Source organism: Pan paniscus, chromosome 1 (assembly GCF_029289425.2).
Source record: "Pan paniscus chromosome 1, NHGRI_mPanPan1-v2.0_pri, whole genome shotgun sequence".
Taxonomy (NCBI): Eukaryota; Metazoa; Chordata; class Mammalia; order Primates; family Hominidae; genus Pan; species Pan paniscus.
Genome location: NC_073249.2, coordinates 25,003,859 through 25,018,036, shown reverse-complemented (window position 1 = coordinate 25,018,036; position 14,178 = coordinate 25,003,859). Strand labels below are relative to the sequence as shown.

Here is a 14,178-nt window from a genome sequence, read left to right as displayed (position 1 = left end):
GGCATGGAGTGTCAGTAGGGGTGCCCCGTGGTCAGCGTTGTGTTTTAAAACGATCACTATCAGCAGTTGGGAGCCAGGGAGGCCAGTTGGGAGACTCAGAATTGAGGTGGGTGACAGCAAGAACCAGAAACAAGGCTGGGCACATGGCTTATGGCTGTAATCCCAGCACTTTGGGAAGCTGAGAGCTGAGGCAGGAGGCTTATTTGAGGGCAGGAGTTTGAGGCTGTAGTGAGCCATGATCATGCCACTGCACTCCAGCCTGGGCAACAGAACAAGACCCTGTCTCAAAAAAAAACAAAAAAACAAAAAAACAAAAAAAGAAAGAACTAGAACCATATTAATGTCCTGGCCAGTCAATGCAGTCATTGACCTTGATGCCGTGGGGCTCAGGTAGGCAGGTAAGAGGAAACACAGAGGAGCCGGGTTCCAGGATGGCACAACCAGAGTTTACTGACTGATACTCCAAAGGGGGTTCTGGAGCACATACTCTCTGTCCTGGCTCAGCACACACCAGGCCTCCCTGGCACTGAGGTCTGATGGTAACAGGTTGTCCCCTTCCTCCCTGGCTTTGTCCTCTGGGAGAAGGGGCAAGGGGGAAAGAAGGAGAGTTGTTTCATTCCACCACAGGCCAGCACTGAACACAGCCTGGCTGGAGATGCAAAATGAAAGCCAGAGGATGTGGTTTGGGTTGTCCCTGAAAAAGATCTCTGTTTATGCATGGTAGGATATTTTCAGATGAGGCTTAATGTGAGGAAAGGGAGGCTGACCTCTCTGAAAGGCCTGCTTCTTAAAGGCACAGTGCATTACAATATATCACGAGAAGAATGGGAGCGGCAGATGCTATAGGTTTCTTCTTTATCAGTGATGCCATCACAGTTGTGGTTAGGCCAGAGGGCTGCTTGTCGTTTCCAAGCCTCTATTCCCAATTCAGTCTGTAACTCATGGTGTGATGTTAGATAAGACACTTCATTTTCCCCAGACCCTATTTAATAATCTGTAAAATACTCCTCTATCTTTTAGGAGGTGACAAGAGGTGGAATTAATTTGTGTTTGTGAAGTGCTTTGAGGTCCCCAGACAAAAGCCACTATGTAAATAGCTGAGTATTCTCCACTTGGATTGAACCTGTGGGTTCATAGTCAGACTCGCATGTGATTACAAAGTGGGTAGACTGGTTTTCATGATTTCATATTCAGATCCTTGGAGGATAGTTATTTCCTTTCAGTTTCTTTCCTTCTTTCTTCCTAAATAAAAATATTATTTACTAGGCCAGGTGTGGTGGCTCATGCCTGTAATCCTAGCATGTTGGGAGGCTGAGGTGGGAAGATCATTTGAGGCTGGTTTGCAACCAGACTGGGCAACATAGCGAGACTCCTTGCCTATAAAAAATTAAGAGATTACCTGGGTGTGGTGGCATACACCTGTAGTCCCAGTTATTCAGGAGGCTGAAGTAGGAGGATCCTTTGAGTTTAGGAGGGCGAGGCTGCAGTGAGCTATGATCATGCCACTGCACTCCAACCTGGGTGACAGGACAAACCCTATCTCAAACAAAACAAATTTAAGAAAATTTTTAAAAGTTTGGAGCTGACCAGGCATGGTGGCTCATGCCTGTAATCCCAGCACTTTGGGAGGCCGAGGCGGGTGGATCACCTGAGGTCAGGAGTTCGAGACCAGCCTGACCAACATGGAGAAACCCCGTCTCTACTAAAAATACAAAATTAGCTGGGCGTGGTGGTGCATGCCTGTAATCCTAGCTACTAGGGAGGCTGAGGCAGGAGAATCGCTTGAACCCTGGAGGTGGAGGTTGCAGTGAGCTGAGATTGCGCCATTGCACTCCAGCCTGGGCAACAAGAGTGAAACTCTGTCTCAAAAAAAAAAAAAGTTTGGAGCTAAGAATGGGCATGGTGGCTCATGCCTGTGATCCTAGCACTTTGAGAGGCCAAGACAGAGGATCGCTTGAGGTCAGGAATTTGAGACTAGCCTGGGCAACAAAGTGAGACCCCATCTCTACAGAAAATTAAAAAATTAGCGAGGCATGGTGGTGCACGCCTGTAGTTCTAGCTACTTGGGAGGCTGAGGGGGAATCAGTTGAGCCCAGGTGTTTGAGGTTACAGTGAACTATGATGGTGCCTCTGCACTTCAGCTGAGGCAACAGAGTGAGACCTTGTTTCAAAAACAAAAAAGAAAAAATGGAGCTATACAGAAAATACAGTAATGAATAGCCAGGTACCCATCAACCAAAATGAACAAATGTTGACATTTTTTACATTTAACAATTTTTATTTGCATTTAAAAGTATTTTTATCTAACAACATACCATGAGGTATATGTGGGCTTTAAACCTTGTTTGTTTTTAAAATAAAAGAAAGAACACATTTGTATTTCCTTCATCCCACCCACCCTGCCACCCCTCCAGCCCACTTACCTTCCTCCAGCCCCTGAGGTGGCTATTGTCATGGGTACGTGCCCTCCCTGTTCATGTGTGGGCCCATGTGTGGGTGGGTGTAGTTTATCTTCCCACGTGTATAGGGGAACTAAGCTAAAAATGATGTGAGTGAACACAGAATGGAGTTCAGAGTCAAGCTGACCAGGGTTGGAGACCTGGCTCTCCCGCTTTTGGCCTCTGTCCTTTGGCCTCTTTGAACCTGTTTACCCATCTGCAACGTGGCAATTATTAGCTTACAGCATTGCTGTTAACACTGGAGATAATGGTAAAGTGGCTGGCTTAATAAATGGTAACTGACATTATTAACCATTTCTGTTTTTATCTCTTTTTCTAGATGGAAAGCCCTTTGAGAGCAGAGACCCTGCCTGCAGCCTGTATCCCTTTGTATAATTTACAATTTGTGCTACCTAGCTTTTTTTTTAAACAGTGGATCTTGCTCTGTCACTCAGGCTGGAGTGCAGTGGTGTGATCACAGCTCACAGCAGCCTAAACCTTCCAGATTCAAGCAATCATCCCACTGAGTAGCTGGGACTATAGGCACATACCACCACACCTGGTTAATTTTTTTTTAAATTTTTGTAGAGTTGGGGGTGGGGGTGGGGGTGGGGGGGTCTCTCTATGTTGCTCAGGCTGGTGTCGAACTCCTGGACTCAACTGATCCTCCTGCCTCAGCTTCCCAAAGTGCTGGGATTACAGGTGTGAGCCCCTGGGCCTGGCCAGCTTGTTTCTTGAGGAAATGATTGCAATGCCCGAGCCCCACTTCCCAGCCTCAGTTCAGATGCACGTAAGGGCTGTTGCAAAAGCTGTGTTCTCAGTGCACCTGGAGAACACGGGGAACCATTTGGCTGAGGACAGAAGCAGTGATGAGAAGAGGCCCTTCGAATTTTCCCCCGGGTTCTGCTGTTGTCTATTCAAGTTACACATTAATTCAATATAGTGGCATGAAGGAGGAGACACAGAGCTACTTCATGGGATCTGTTTTCTTAACAATCATGCATTATGCATTGCCGTTGTTTCAGGTGCGTTTTTGCAAGACTGCGCACTCACACGACCATTGAGAGGCTCACTTTGCAGTGGCCCTCCCAGGCCCTCCGTGGTTGGGTGTCCGTCTTTGTCAGAAAAGGGCCAGCAGGGGGCACCAAACCCGCACGTTTCTGCCGGGAGAGGGCGTCTGGGTGAGCGACAGGGCCTGAGGCTCACGTTCCTTCCCTCCCTTTGCCGATATTTGGACATTTCTTTCTACAGTAGTTTTAGACTCCCACAGCGGCAAGGCAGAGAGCTTTCTTTATTAAAGCAACAAACAAACAAACAAACACCCTTTCAAACCTCATCTCCAACAGCAGCAGAAACTGTCATCACAAAAAGCCACTTCATTCATCTTCTTTTGATTTGCATTTGTTCATCTTAAATCAGGGGCCAGAGACCAAGAGGTATAAAATGATCTACCTGAACTGAACTGGAACATACTTGTCTAAGTCCTATTGTTTGCTATAAGGGCCTTACGATATTTTAGTTTATACGCATGCAGGTTAAGAATAATCATAGAGTTTCAGACCTGGGCACTAGATAAATATCATCTAGCCAGGGTTTCTGAGTCCACAGTTACACTCCAGCCCCCAGTTTTTGACATCTAAATCTGCACACTAGCTATATTATTTGTTTAGTATTTTAATATCTACTCCTGTAAAACTTACATAAGTTGATTTTAAAAAGACCACCATCATAAATGGAAAATTGCTATTTTTCAAATACATATTAAGATAAAGAATTAACATTAAAATAAGCTGGGCATAATGGCTCACGCCTGTAATCCCAGCACTTTGGGAGGCTGAGGTGGGCGGATCACTTGAAGCCAGGAGTTCAAGAACAGCCTGAGCAGTATAGCAAAATCCTGTCTCTACGAAAAATACAAAAATTAACTGGGTGTGGTGGTGCGAGCCTGTAGTCCCAGCCACTTGGGAGGGTGTGGTGGCAGGATCACCTGAGCCCAGGGAGGTTGAGGCTGCAGTGAGCCGTGGTCATGCCACCGCATTCCAGCCTTGGCAAGAGTGAGACCCTGTCTCAAAAAACAAACAACAAAAACAAAACCCCCATTAAAACAGAAGCCCCTTCTCTGCCTCCCATACTACCTTACACTCCTTTATTTTGCCTGTGTGGAGCCTAGGCCAGAGAAGTGACTTGAATTGCCCCACATCTTGGTGAGTTGCAGAGCTGAGATTTAGCTGGGTACCTGTTCCTCTCTGGCACATGGCCATGACTAGGAAGGAAGAGTTTGGTTAAACCAGCAGGTCTTACTCTTTGGAATGATCTTTGACAAAGTTTTAGTAGGCAGTGCCCACTTTTAATGTTTTTAGTGTTTTTCCTACTGCTTCTGGAAGGTGAAAGCCAAGAACAGGAGGGTCTGGGCGGAGGTCTAGGCTATTTACAGTTACATTGATTTGATTACCACTCTTCAAGAACAGGAGGGTCTGGGCTGGGGTCTAGGCTATTTACAGTGGCATTGATTTGATTACCACTCTTGAAGAACAGGAGGGTCTGGGCTGGGGTCTAGGCTATTTACAGTGGCATTGATTTGATTACCACTCTTTAGCAGTGAAAAGTGTTGAGTATGCACTCCCAGCAGATGTATGCTTATTTATGTGTACTTTTGTACATGCATGACTGTACCAATATATTATGCTCATTGTAAAGTATACACAAATATTAACTCAAAAAATGGTAAAGAAAAGGAAAGCAGCATTTTAAAATGTCTTGTTAACTGCAATGGTTTCATTACTGTTGTCAGCTAATATCTTGAGCGCAATTACACTTAGGGTTAGATTCCTCATTAGCAGCAGCACGCGCCAAGCCATGTTTCAAAGAGTCTTTTGGTAATTTGAAAACTTTTTGGCTGGCTTGTAAGATCTGATTATATTGTCTTGTTTGCCCTTGAAATATGGCTAACAACTTGTCAGGTCTGCCTCTTTCTTGCTGTTCATCTTGTTTTGCATTATTACTTCAATCCACAGTTTCTTTTTTGAAAAAAGCTTAAGCCTCTTGTCCATTTTGGGGATACTTAAACATGGGATCCTCTCTGTAGTTCCACTTACCCAGGCTTGTCTATAATAGGCCACGTCATGCTGAACAAGAGCTGAGAAGTAGAATCGCCAGTGTCAAGCCGTCCACGTTGTGGGATGCCCACTGTTCCCCCAGGATCACTCAAGACCCTGTGACTTGTGGTCACTGATGAGTGGACCAAGTGAAGGTACGAAGATCGTTGCTTAGAGTGAATATTAATAAAGCTTAGCTTATTATGTGTTTAATTGTATACAAATAAATACATGAACATTTTAGTATTTTCTTCTTGTACCCTCTGGATTATGTTTTATGACCCACAAATGTAGAGAAAAAAATCCATGAACTGCCCAGGCGCGGTGGCTTACCCCTGTAATCCCAGCACTTTGGGAGGCCGAGGTGGGCAGATCATGAGGTCAAGAGATAGAGACCATTCTAGCCAACATGGTGAAACCCTGTCTCTACTAAAAATACAAAAATTAGCTGGGCATGGTGGCACGTGCCTATAGTCCCAGCTACTTGAGAGGCTGAGGCAGGAGAATCGATCGAACCAGGAGGCGGAGGTTGCAGTGAGCCGAGATTGTGCCACTGCATTCCGGCCTGGCGACAAAGCGAGACTCTGTCTCAAAAAAAAAAAAAAAAAAAATCCATGCACTTCGGCTTGGCGCATAAAGCCCTTCACAGCTCAACTTACCTTGCTGACTTCATAGTCAACTCCAGGTGCTACCACTGGGCCACATCTATGGGCTTCCCACGAGACTATGAACCTTAGAGGGCAGGTATGGCATCTTATTCATCCTTGTGTTTTCAAAGCCTAGCTCAATGCTAGAGATGAAAAGTTCCTAGATCTCAAAGCAAAAGGGCTGCCATGAAGAGTCATGGGCTTTCTGCCTTTGGGGTTGGGCCTTTGCAAAGCCTCTGCATGCTCCAGGCAGTGGTGCTGGCCCTCCATGTCTCTGTAGGCCTCCCCAGACAGCCTGGCCCCTGCATGGGTCTGCACTGCAAGAGCAGATAAGCCATTCGGCGCCTGCCATGGACAGAACAGCGCTGAACAGATGGGGCAGATTGTAAACTTTGCAGCACGTTTTCTTACCCTCTGCCATCATCACATCATCCCCGCCAGAAAATCTGTCTCTACGCAGTGCTAAGGACACACTCTTTCCTTGTGAGCCCTTCCTGGCCCCCCTCTTGTTTTTTTTTTTTTTTTAGGAGCTATAGGTATAAAGCCAGATGGCTCCACCCACTTCCCCAGCTCTGCTTCTGTTTCAGTGACAGGGAAATTAAGAACTGTTTTTAGGGGGTAGGGGAAGATTTCACCTGGATCCTGGAGATGGGGCATCTTGCATACTGTGATGTCCAGGTATGGCTGTTCTGGCTGTGGGATATGGTGTTTTTTGTTTGTTTGTTAGTTTTTTGGCATGTGTGTTTATCTCAGTTTCTTGCATTTTCCCCTATCTCTCTGCTCTCTTGACCTGATGGAGGTTGGCGGCGGCGGTGGGATGACCTCCATACTCCCATGGGGCAGTGCTGAGCACACCTTGGAGCAGGAGCCTGTTCTGCACACCCCATAGTGTGTGCAGAAATGCCAGCTGGGAGCCTATTTAACGGAGCCATTTCATAAATCAGGATGCTGAAACTCTGATTACACACAGCATTTTTGTAGGCTGCGGTGGGGCTGATCTCAACCCCACAGGGTTTACTCACCCCCCTGGAGTGGCGTTTGATGCCTCACCTTCCAGGATGTTTCTCTCTGAGGGGAAAGATATTCCTTTTTTTGTAGTTTATTATTATTATTATTTCAGTAGTTTTGGGGGGAGCAGGTGGTGTTTGGTTACGTGGGTAAGTTCTTTAGTGGTGATTTCTGAGATTTTGATGCACCCATCACCTAAACAGCGTACACTGTACCCAGTGTGTAGTCTTTTATCCCTCACCCCCTCCCACCCTTCCCCCTAAATCCACATAGTCTATTATATCATTCTTATGCCTTTGCGTCCTTGTAGCTTAACTCCCACCTATGAGTGAGAACATACGATGTTTGGTTTTCCATTCCTGAGATACTTCACTTAGAATAACAGTCTCGATCCGGGTTGCTGCATTTGCCATTAGGGAAATATATTCTTGTCTTTTTTATTTCTGAGCAAATCTTTGCTGAGGAGAAACACTAGGATGTTATTACTGCCAACCCAGTGGAGGTGTTAATGCTGTGTGCTGGGCCTTGGGAATGATGGGGGTGCCTTGAGGAGGGTAAGGAATGCAGAATAGACCCTTTCATCATAAAGCTTGATAAACCGAGCGATCCTTTAGCAAGTGGCAGGTCAGCATGCTTATGGTTCGCTATTGAAATTTGTAGACTGGATAATGGAGTGCTGTTCATTTCTAGTGCTTAGAGGTCTAAGGTTTATGTACTTTAGAGATGAATTCTCTAGATACCCCGGGGAGGCTGTAGCAGCAGAGCCGGCCCTCACCCGAGGTGGCCACAGACTGCAGCGATTCATGAACCTCATACTTTATGATGCTCTACAGCTTTCTAAGCACTTTCAGATGCATTATTACTTCAATAAACATTAATTGAGTGCAAAATACTGGGGATGCCAGGCAGACTTGGTGCCTGCCTTCAGACCTTGTCTTATTTTTTATTTTTATTTATTTAGCTTTTTTACAGACAAGGTCTCTGTCACCCAGTTGGAGTGCAGTAGTGCAATCATAGCTCACTGTAGCCTCGGACTCTTGGGTTCCAAGGTATCCTCCTGCTTCAGCCTTCCTGGGACTACAGGCATGCACCAACACACCTGCCTAATTTTTGAAACCTTTTTTTTTTTTTTTTTTTTTAGAGACAGGGTCTTGCTATGCTTCCCAAGCTGGTCTTGAACTCCGGCCTCAAGCGATCTCCCACCTTGGCCTCCCAAAGCACTGGGATTACTGGTGTGAGCCATGGCATTGAGGCTTTTTTGTTTGCTTTTCAGCCCCTCGAGGTCTCTTCTAGACCCCCTCTTACTCATTCAGTCACTGTGACAACCTTGTGACACATGCAGGGCGGGAGGACTAGCCTCATTTTATGCTGAGGAAGCTGAGATTCAGAGATAGGCAACAACCCGTACGTACAGCTCCAAAGGACAAGAGGAAGAAGGAGAACTAGAAGCCAGCCTTTGGATTTCGAGTTTAGTCCTCCTTTTGCTTCATATGGAGGAATAGTGGTTAGAAACAGGTTTTCTTAAGACCCAGGCTTGGTGCAATGGGTTGAATCTCTTAGTGGTACCAATTATGAGCATGTGATCTTGGGAAATTACCTTTTTAGCCTAAGTTTCATCATCCATAAAAGGAATTAATAATAATACCTACCCCACTGGGTTGTTCTGAAAATGAAATGAGGTAAAGTTTGTAAGACTGTTAGCATAGCACTTGGCATATATAAAGCACTTAATAAATGGCAGTTACTACTATAGTTATCGTATTCGTCTGTTCTAATGCTGCTAATAAACACATACCTGAAACTGGGCAATTTATAAATGAAAGAGGTTTAATTGACTCACAGCACCGCATGGCAGGGGAGGCCTCACAGTCATGGCAGAAGGGCCTGAATAGAACAGAAGGCAGAGGAAGGGAGAACTTGCCTCTTTTTTTGCCTGATTGCTTGAGCTGGGGCATCAATCTACTTCTGTTTGTGGACTGAGACTTACACTATTGGCTCCCCTGGTTCTCAGGCCTTCAGACTAGGACAGAACTACACCACCAGCCTTCCTGGGTCTCCAGCTTGCAGACGGCAGATCATGGGACCTCTTAGCCTCTATGATTGTGGGAGTTCTCAAAATTTCTCTTTCTCTGTATGCATGTATGTGTATGCTTGTGTGTGTGAAAGATACATATCACATACTATATATTTTATGTGTGCGTGTACATATATACATGTTATATATGTAATATATTAAATAATATATATAATATACACATCACATATACATTTTATGTGTGTACTCTTCATGCAGAAGTGGCAGGAAATATGTATATGTATACTATATATGTACACACATAAAAATATATAATATGTGACATGTATAGTTTATATTATATATATTATTTAATATGTATCTCCTGTTGGTTCTGTTTCTTGGGAGAACTTTGACTAACATGGTAGCTACTAGCCACATGTGGCTATTGAAATGGAAATGAATTAAAATTAAATATAATTAAAATTGATTTTCTCAGTCACAGTAGGCCACATTTCAAGTGCTTACTAGCCAATGTGGATAGTGACTACTCTGTTGGACAGTGCAGAATAGAATATTTCCATCACTGTAGAAAGTTCTATTGACTAGTGCTAGTTTAGAGTACCCAGAGGCCAAGGCTGTGTATCCAGTTGATAAACAGCAAACCTTTCTCCCAGGGTGACTCAACAACAGCTGCATCTTTGCCACATCTCCCCTAGCACCATTTACTATTATTATTTTGTTCTCTGTTGCTCAAGGATTCACCATGGCTTGGAAATGAAGGAAACAATTTCTCTGCTTCTACAATTTGTGAAAGTACATAAAATTTTAGGACACCCTAAATTTATTATGCAGCACAACATCTCTCAAGCCTTACACAGAAAGGCTTGAGCACAACACATTAAGCCTTGTATAGAAAGATGTTGAAATTCTGTTAAGCTTTCCTAAGCTTTGTCGATATAAGCGATCCCACACCTCTACACTTAAGAACACTGACTTCCATTCTTTGGAATCTGTGCTTCCCAAGCAGGCTCATCCTCAACATTTGCTCTTGAACAAACTCTCTTTAAAACAGATTCTGACCTTTTTATTATTTTAGGTGGACAACTAGTTCACATAGAGATATGTAAGAGTTAGATTGAACCACATGGAAATGCCTTTTTTATAGATCAGAAAAAGCATTGAATTGAATATTGTCAGTTTCATAAGCTTCAGGCTAATACAAAGTGAAGTGAGAACAGTGATAGAGGTTCTGGGACAGGAAGTGCATGCATAGCTTGTGTTCCTTTTTCAGTCCCGGATTTGTGTACTGTGAGATGGGGATAATCCAGGTGGTTTCACCTTAAGGAAGGATGGTTGACTCAACTCCTGCTTATTCCTTGCCTGCCACAGCTGCATGAAGAGAGGCTCATGTGTGTTTATGGAGAATAGTTATGGGAGAGTTAGAGTATATACAGCTGTAAGAACCAGAAAGCCTGAAAACCAATGGCTTTATACATACTGCATTCTGAACAAGCATCCTGGAGGTGGTATTTCTGGATCTGGATCAGTAATTCCATGTCGTCAGGGCACTAACTTGGCATCTCTGCTATTCTCTCCACCTTCCCCCTACAGTCCACAAGATGGCTGCTGTGGCTCCAGGCATCACGTCCACATGCAAATCCATCCAGAGGCAGGAACTGGGAATAGGCTTGGAGGTGGCCAGGACAGCAAGCGGGCTGTCTGTATAAACCTCCCCTCCACTTGGGAAGGAAAATCACCCCCCAAGTCGATTTTCTGTCCATCTTATTGATCAGAGACCGTTATAAATTCACCCATTAAATAATCTGGACAAGGGGAGTGTGCATGTTGTCCTTGGTTTAGACTGGTTATGATTTATGCCCTGAAATTGGACATATTGCCAAGCAAGCGAAATTGAGATTCCATCAGCCAGGAAGAAGGGGTAAGGAAGATGAATATTGGGTAGGCACATGATAGGGGTTGTCACAAGTTTTAAGATGCTTTCAATTAGTAAATAACTGTCGAGATTACCTTTTGTTTTCACCTGCCCAGTCTCCGTTGTGCCTCCTTCAGAAACACACACTGGGTTTTCTTTGGGTGTGAAGGGGCCTCTGTGTCCATCATTCCAGTGTGAGCACATGATCTGAGCCAGGTCAGTGAGGTTTAATTTCAGGACTTTGGTTGGAACTCTTGGGAAAGACAAGTTCTCCCTGACCTGGGGTGTCTGAAAAGATAACATGCTAGCCTGGAATTGTTGGGGGCTATTTTACCTGCCTACCTACCTGAATGAATGAATGGTTGACTGAATTAAGCTGACACAAAGGGGTGGTAGAGGGATGAGGAGAGGAGAACAGAGGGATGGTGAGAAACTTGGTCCAAATGAAATTGCTTGAGACCGGTATGCAGCTGTGACAGATGATTCAGTTACATGACATAATAAATCTTTCCCTCATCTCCCACCTAATTTTTTTCTTTTGTATGTAAGTTAGTTTGAGTTGCAAAAGATTACTGACAGGAATGGTACCTAGCAATGGAGTGTTACAAGTAATAGACCCTAAAATGTGGATTGGCAAATTGCAGGTAGAATGGAAGGCAATAAAGCTCTCCTATCCCTGGCTAAGAAGTTGGCAGTCTTTGTTATGCTCCGATAAAGCATATTAAATTGTTGCCTGTTCTCCCTTAGGACTCACAGCATGTGCCATTGGAGATTGGATCATTAAAGTACTTGATAGAACTTGTCAGGCTGTGGAGTGTGTAGGCTACTTCCTGAAGTTCTTAGTGAGTTCCTATGAGAAAAAGACAAGCTTCTATCATCTGAAAGTTAAAAAAGAAGAAAAATGTGTCTTTGATAAAAGAAGTCCTTTCTCTTTTGGTAACTGAGAGCCAGACAACACTGTACTTTGCAGGGTTGGAAAAAATGAGTTCTCTGTTACATGATGAAGCTCATTCCAGCAAAGACAGAGACACTGGAAACAGAATAGAAGATACTACTAAAATTGGGAAGGAGCTGGAGTCCGATTTTGACTCCTCCAGGACAGATGACAACCATCCTCGGGGTTATCAAAAGTTGTCACTGCAGAGTGAAAGCCCAAGCCACAGGTGGGAGAAGATATTGCAGCGTGTCTAACTGGTAAAGTGCTCCTATCTGGAATACACAAACAACTCCAGCAAATAAATCAGTAAATCAGAAAAGGACAGTCAGTTCAATAGAATAGTGAGAGGAAGAGATTGACAGGGCATTTCACAACAGATGACAATGAACAGGAAAAGTGCTCAGCCTCACCTGTCATCAGGGACATGCCTGCAAACAGCAAGGAGATCCCACTACACATTCTAGGAGAACAGCTAAAACCTAAAAAAACAACTGATCATATCAGTGTTAATGAATATGTGGAACTGTTGGAACCCTCATCCTCTGCTGGTGGGAGTATAAAGAGGCCCACATACTTTGGAAAACAGTGTGGCATTATCTATTAAAGGCAAATGTATGCATATGTTACTACAATGCAATTCCACTCCTAGGTCTATGTGTGCGTATGTGTAAGAAAAAACACAAAAAATGTGCTGGCTTGGCACCATGGCTCAAGCCCTTAAGCCCAGTGTTTTGGGGAACCTGAGGCAGGAGTATTGTTTGAGACCAGGAATTCAAGACCAGCCTGGGCAACATAGGAAGACTCCATCTCTACCAAAAATAAAAAATAAAATTAGATGAGCATAGTACTGTGTACTTGCAGTCCTAGCTACTTGGGAGGCTGAGGCAGAAGGATCGCTTGAGTGCAGGAGTTCAAGGTTATAGTGAGCTATGATTGGGCCACTGCACTCCAGCCTGGGTGACAGAGAGGGACCCTGTCTCAAAAAAAAAAAAAAAGTTCTTAGCAACATTGTTTGTAATAGTCCCAAATTGAGAAAACCTAAATACCCATCAACAGCAGAGTGGGTAAATACGTTGTGGTGTAGTTTTGCAATGAACACTTTGTAAATACACAGAACAAACTATTGCTACATGCAACAACATGAAAGAATCTTGCAGATATAATTTTGAGTGAAAGAAGCTTGATATGATGAAATACCATAGAGTCTCATTTATGTAAGATTCAAGACCAGGCAAAATGAATATATGGTGTTAGAACTCAAGTGAATGGAGACCTTTGAGGACAGGGGAAAGGGTTGGTGATAGGAAGGGGAAAAGAGGGGCTTCTGAGGTCCTGGTTTTGTTCTATTTCTCGACCTGGCGATGGTTACACAGAGGTGCTTACTTTGTGATGATGTGTGTGGGCTGTAAGATGTGTGATCTCTGCACTTCTCTATACGTGTGTTACATGTCAATAAAAATGTTAAAAAGTCTCCTAATCATAGACTATGGAGGAAGAGATGGCTGTGAGAGTACAAATCAGTGATTCATTAAAATAATAATTATCCCTGAGCTGCAGGGCAAGAGGCACATTAGTAGGGCCTCCCCATTCCAGGCTGTAGTTTGAATTTCACTGATGCAGAGGTTAAAGTGGAGGCCATTAAGCTGAGAAGGAGGATGGAGCCCTGAGGCTGCTGCTAAGAAACAAAACTCCCAGGCCAGAGTCTAGATGAGGACACTGTCTCTTGCTTTGCCTAATGTCCCATGAAATGACCAGATGCAAATGGACTGAAAAAGTACTAAGTTATAAACTTCTTAGGGAATTGCTTTGCCAGAAAACTCCCAGCATGATTAAAAAGGGCCTCTGGTCAGCCCAAGGTAAACCCCTGCTCCCAAATCTGCACCATCTGGAAGTGGGTCACTAAAGGATCCTCCCAGGGTCCCACCTCAGATGTGGAAATGGAGGACGACTGGCAAAGGGGACCCTCTCAGAGGACAGAACCAGGGTTGTCAGATCGGCTGGTCAAGGACCTCAGTCCCCTGCTAGTGTGAGTCCTTGCTGTTCTTGTCCAACAGACCATGATGTACATAAAGGACTGGTGATCACAGTAGGCTGTTTCCCCTT

General features: G+C 44.3%; 1 protein-coding gene across 5 annotated transcripts in view; it reads left to right on the top strand.

Moving 5' to 3' along the window:
* The window catches only part of CNIH3 (cornichon family AMPA receptor auxiliary protein 3), a 343,860-nt gene that overhangs the window by 74,754 nt on the left and 254,928 nt on the right, over window positions 1-14,178 (top strand). Inside the window, exons 2-5 of one of the 5 annotated variants that reach the window (XM_034947675.3) lie at window positions 2,779-2,818; window positions 3,464-3,619; window positions 5,553-5,688; window positions 10,817-12,906. The exons of 1 other annotated variant lie outside the window; for it this stretch is intronic. In XM_034947675.3, the coding sequence (XP_034803566.1) occupies window positions 2,779-2,818; window positions 3,464-3,619; window positions 5,553-5,670 (314 nt within the window). In that variant the 3' untranslated portion in view covers window positions 5,671-5,688; window positions 10,817-12,906. Of the gene's footprint in view, window positions 1-2,778; window positions 2,819-3,463; window positions 3,620-5,552; window positions 5,689-10,816; window positions 12,907-14,178 lie in introns of those variants that run through there. 3 more of the 5 variants (XM_024927674.4, XM_024927677.4, XM_055107643.2) reach the window with 3 other exon arrangements.